The sequence below is a fragment of the Bidens hawaiensis genome, unplaced genomic scaffold (assembly GCF_021521415.1).
Source record: "Bidens hawaiensis isolate Kalapana, Puna unplaced genomic scaffold, B.hawaiensis_p1.1 tig00012940_1, whole genome shotgun sequence".
In the NCBI taxonomy this organism is placed as follows: domain Eukaryota; kingdom Viridiplantae; phylum Streptophyta; class Magnoliopsida; order Asterales; family Asteraceae; genus Bidens; species Bidens hawaiensis.
Window position 1 is genome coordinate 170,416 of NW_027492078.1, and position 5,511 is coordinate 175,926.

At 33.6% G+C, this 5,511-nt stretch overlaps 1 protein-coding gene across 1 annotated transcript; it reads right to left on the reverse strand.

The window, feature by feature from the left end:
- Positions 1 to 436: 436 nt before the first annotated feature.
- LOC143542588 (GTP-binding nuclear protein Ran1A-like) lies at positions 437 to 2,176 on the reverse strand. The gene is made up of 7 exons (XM_077035142.1): positions 2,063 to 2,176; positions 1,458 to 1,514; positions 1,248 to 1,365; positions 1,074 to 1,163; positions 813 to 992; positions 652 to 729; positions 437 to 560 (listed from the first exon to the last, which is right to left on the reverse strand). Exons 4-7 carry the CDS (start codon positions 1,136 to 1,138, stop codon positions 488 to 490), a joined length of 396 nt encoding a protein of 131 aa, XP_076891257.1. The 5' UTR covers positions 1,139 to 1,163; positions 1,248 to 1,365; positions 1,458 to 1,514; positions 2,063 to 2,176; the 3' UTR covers positions 437 to 487.
- Positions 2,177 to 5,511: the final 3,335 nt, after the last annotated feature.

Below are 5,511 nucleotides of genomic sequence, written 5' to 3' on the forward strand. Positions count from 1 at the left end.
GAAACACATGTATAGTTATTGGAGATTAAGGATGGCCAAGGTACGGAAACATAATTTTCTAAATTCTAACCTAGATCACTGAAATAACTCGTTAAAGAAATAAAGAGGCAGATAAACGAACAACTAGTTGCGCCGCAACCCCGTAAGATTTTACTAACAAAATAAAATTTATAAATAACCATCATAATGCAGAAAAAACAATCCACCATTCTACAGACTAGAGGCAAACATACTATTTTAGATCATGAAAAAACAAAAACATTTCACTTGAAAAAAAATAAAAACAGAGAACAAAATCTCCATTTGCAAGTTCAGCCAAAGCTTAAATTAAAACATAAAAATGCATTCTTTAAAAACATCCTAGTGCTCATAAATCGGACCCGTTAATACAATTTCATCCTTCTAAAGAAAAGAAGAATTCAACACTTTGATCATTAACACCAATTCCAAATTCAAAGAAAAACAAATCAACCATCCATCTTCCACTCTAATCAAAAACATCATCATCATCATCATCCGGAAGAGGTAGAATTGCAGCCTGCAACAGCTCAGCTTCATGCCTACAAAACACACAACAACGCATCATAAGCATAAACACAGACCCCAACAATACCCTAACCAACCAGTAGGACGACGTTAATCAAAACTTACTGTTGTTGAGCCGCCATATCGATTTGAACTTCTGGCGGAGCAAGTGCTGGAGATTCAACAAAGTGCAAGTTTGCATCCCTAAAAACCGACAAATATCCACATCAAACCCCATAAATGAAAATATAACCAATAGTTAACGGTTAATATTATATAATAAATACCCTGCAAGTTTCCTGGCGAGGTAGAGGAACGGCTTCTCAAAGTTGTAGTTGCTCTTAGCAGATATTTCATAATACTGCAAGTTTTTCTTTCGGTGGAAGGTAACTTGTTTTGCTTTCACTTGGCGGTTCTTCACATCAACCTTGTTTCCACACAAGACAATCGGGATGTTCTCACAAACCCTGTCAATATTCAACGAAAGTTAAATAACCCCTTCAAGGTTTAAACGATAGCATTAGAAATAATAATCTTTAACCACAAACCTGCAAAGATCACGATGCCAAGTCGGGACATTCTTGTAAGTCAATCTTGCGGTTACGTCAAACATAATGATAGCACATTGACCATGAATGCTGCGGACGATACAAATAGTTAGTTTCTTGAAAAGATGGAAAAAAGATCAGCATTATTAAAAAACGGGCCCGTCGAGTACTTACTAATATCCGTCTCTAAGACCGCCAAATTTTTCTTGACCGGCCGTGTCCCAGCAGTAAAACCGAATCTTGCCACAGTTGGTGAAGAAATCCAAGGGGTGAACCTCCACACCGATTGTTGCTAAATGTGACAATTAAGAATATAGTTGGATTACCAAACAAATAGACAGTTACATAAGCTCAAAAAAGTAACAAACTTTAATGAATTCTTACGTTCGTATTTCTTCTCGAATTCTCCAGTCAAATGTCTCTTCACAAATGTAGTTTTCCCTGCAGAATAAAAACATCAGAAACATTCATATCTTTAATATATAGATATAAGTAAAAAATTACTGTCTGGTAAACATTTTTTGGTGTTAAAAAGCAGTTTACAAAATGGTTTTAGGTTCAGGGTAAAATGTTTACAAGACAGTTAAATGTTTTCAAAGTTTAATCTAGAAAAAGGCAGAAATAACTTGTAAGATTTGAAATTTCAAACAGTAAGCAAACACATTAGAATCTGCTTTAAAAAAAGCAGCAAAACAATAACAATAGGGTTTTAAACCTTTAATCAAGTTGTAAACTGACCAGCTACCTTTATAAAATATTGTTTGAAAAAATATATCATAAAATATTGTTTGAAAAAATATATTATAATCTAATAATTTAAACAGACATGAAGCCCTAAATCTAAACCACAATTAAAATCTCATAATATATAATGAACATGAACATAAACCCTAAACCTAAAACCCTTTATCAAACCATCAATTAATCACAAAACCCTAAAATCATTAACCATCAGATTCAAATCGGATAACGTAAATAAAAACCATTACCAGTTCCACCATCGCCAACAATAACAAGCTTAAAGCTCGGGTAATCAACCGTCTGCTGATTCGGAAGCGCCTAAAACACAAAACCCAGAAAAATTAAAGCATAAATTCAACGTTTTGAATCAAATCAACGCAAACCCAGATTAAATCAAGCATAAATTCAATGTTTTGAATCAAATCAACGCAAACCCAGATGAAATCAACGACTAAAAATTGTGGGTTTTGAGGATACATACCATTTTCGAAAGATGAGTGTGAGATGAAGGCGTATGATGAGTGTTGTTGGTATATATAGTGCGGAAACAGGTGCAGATTCTGCGTTTCAAAATATTATGCCCTAGAGCCCAACTGAAGGTGGTTAGCTTTAATCTCAAGCAGCAATATCCACCGTCCGATCAACACTTATTCATACATTGACACGTGTACCTTACTTGGTGTCACATTCGAATATATATTTTGGCTTAATAATTTTATTATTTTGTTAGATTAGATTTATTCCAATGCTTTTTATGAGATTGACTTGACTTTTGGTAACAACTTGGTATCGATCTCGTCGCGTTGTAATTGTTTAGTGATGTGAAATTAGTTGATATCTGTTAGGTTCGTGATAATGAAAACAGGCACAAGTAAGTATAAGGTGTAACATTTATTTATTCTAATGCTATTCATGAGATTGAATGACTTTTAAATAACAATCGACTAGTATAAGACTGTTCATAAATTTAAAAATTATACAAGGGTTGTCAAAACTTTGAACGACATTAACGGACCATGTGTGCTATAGGGTGTGGGGTAAACCGACTTGCAAGTTTTTTTTTTTATTCAATATGTAAAGTATATAGCGGTTTTTCTTACCGACCCTTGTGATTTTCGAATGCGGACCCCGGATATTTGTTAAATAAGAAAAAGATTTAGTTATACATGTTACATTTGAAAAACAAAAACAGAAAACCATATGAATGAGATTAAATACTTCATTTATTCTGATTAAATAATTATTGAACTACACATAACTTTTTCGTGGTCAATATGAGTATATGACCTCTAAAACATTTTTAGGTTCTAGTTAGAAAGTATATATGTGAACTAAGTCTCGAACCAAGAATTCAGACTTCGAGTTACTAGACATTCGAGCATCATAAAAACCCGATCCAAAGAAATATATCTTGGCCCCGTAACTACACGCAACTGACAAAACCCTTGAAATTCATGACTTTTGTGAATTTGATCGAATATGTTTTTATAAAGATAAATAGAAAAAGGATAAAAATCCAAAATGAAGTTTGTGTATATGAAACGGTTGCTTAGTCAAGAGTTGGGCCATGGCCCATGAACGATGGGCCGGTATAGTAAGGATGGACTGCTTTTGTGTTCTTTTATCTTGCATTCGGCATCGAAGAAAGTCAATTTTTTTAGGTAAAAACTAAAGTTTCCATATAATAAGATCAAACTGATGCGGGTAAACGGCCAAATCTTCTAACTGCTTCTAAGACATTAGTTTTAATCAACTACTTATGTCATTCATATTATTCAAGCCTCACAAAATGGGTTGGTAAGTGTCTGGTTAAGTTTAAAGCGAGATGATTTTAACATATATAAATTTGATAAGGATCAAAAAGAATTATGACCAAAATGGACAAGGTGTGTTTAAAAGAGGTGACAAAAAGAGTCCATCCACTATGGATCCAAGTGAGGTTTGATAATACAATAGATACAAGGGAGGGTAGGGTAGGGTAGGTTTTGACGGAATTCATTATACGATTGTTGTGTTAGAAATTGTGGATGTCGAGAATATTGATGAAATTGGGATGAATTTTTGCAATAAAGTGATGTAATTGTGCAAATACTGTGTTTGGATTGGATTCTAGGTTGATTTTGTGAGACCCGTCTTAAACTTTGTCTTTGTTCTGATTAAACTGTATTTTTACGAGGGGACCTTGGATCCATCTAAAGGGTTGTGAATCAATAGAAATATTAAAAGATATAGATTCGCAAATGGTGTAAAAAATATACTAAAGTATATATAAGGAAATTGCATTGGTTTTAAATAATTATTTTTTTTCCAAAAGCCTTAATGGCTATAAATATAGACAATTAATGGTAAATAACCGTTGTCAAGCGGGAGGACCTTCGTGAAGTAAAATCCTATGCGAGAATTAAATGAATCGGTATTAGAGGGTGGGACGGTGGTCCCGATGGTTCCACTTCATGCTGATTAACAGCTCAAACCAATACCGGGTACCTTTATACTCATTTTTTATCTTTGATCATTCCGTATCGACTCTACACTACATCACCACTCTCCTCCATTTCCTCACTTCTTTCAAACTCGGTTATACTCGCTTTCATCTTTCAACCAAAGATATATGTTTTTTAATAGAAGTAATAATATCATTTATTTCATCACATGTTTTGTCAGTACTTATACAATTCGTATCACATTGTTTTAAACTCAAGAAACATATATCTGAATTCGTAACCACTGCGACACCAGTACTATTAGTATCTTTGGCTGAGCACAATGTGTTTTACAGTTTGGTGGTGGTGGGAGTCAAAATGCTCCCACGCCACTGTCTTCAATAGTTCAACCTTTTCATCTATAAATCCAAAAATGATAATATTTATATTACTAGGATGTTTATCTAAAGTATGTGACATGATAAAATGGTTAGGTTACGAGAACGTACATTTTTGATATGCAATCGGCATACGAAAGCTTAAACAGAAAACCCCAGAATGTGATTCTACAAGCCTCAACATAGTAGAGTTTCTTTGAGATTCTATTATTAGTGGGTGTTTGAGGTTATATCACTTTGTGGGTTGTCGACTTATAATGTGGATACAATATACATATAGGTGTATGCTAACCATTTTTATACGTGTAGGTGCTGACTACTAAACTAATCATGTCATTCGTGTGGTGGTGATGTTTTTATTATTTTTTTTCAATGATAGAAAAGAGACATGGTTTCATTTAAAATCTATGATATGCATTCACTTTTTTTTAGAAACGCGGCATTTTAAGAAGTGTCATAGCGAGAGGCTAAAACATAACAAAAGAACATTACATATGCAGTTATGGATTCTTAAGCCACTCGATTTAAGAGATCTTGCATTTCTGATTCCTATTGTTGTATCACAAAAACAAAAAAGTAAAATATCAACAAAAAATGTTTGTTTGTTGTCACGATTCTTCTTGAAAAGCAAGTCATACGATTCTTCTTGAAAAGCAAGTCATACCTACATCTCCAAAGAACCCACCAAGTGACAAATATAACCAACCCGATCAAATCTTTGTTTTATTTTTAAAGATTCAATGTTTCTCGCCACGTCATCAGATAGGAACTGTAGATGTTGCCAACGGAAGACCAAGCCAAAAAGCAACTAGAAATTGAAATAAAATATTTTTTTCCCAAAGTAGCAAGACATGATCTATGATTGTAGGAACACAC

Bases quoted from the DNA above. Each gene is read 5' to 3' on its own strand.
- LOC143542588 (XM_077035142.1), bottom strand. From the start codon at position 1,138: ATGTTTGACGTAACCGCAAGATTGACTTACAAGAATGTCCCGACTTGG. The intron at 730-812 runs GTATTTATTATA...GTCGGTTTTTAG, and splicing joins CTCGCCAGGAAACTTGCAGG to GGATGCAAACTTGCACTTTG. The intron at 561-651 runs GTAAGTTTTGAT...TGTGTTTTGTAG, and splicing joins GATATGGCGGCTCAACAACA to GCATGAAGCTGAGCTGTTGC.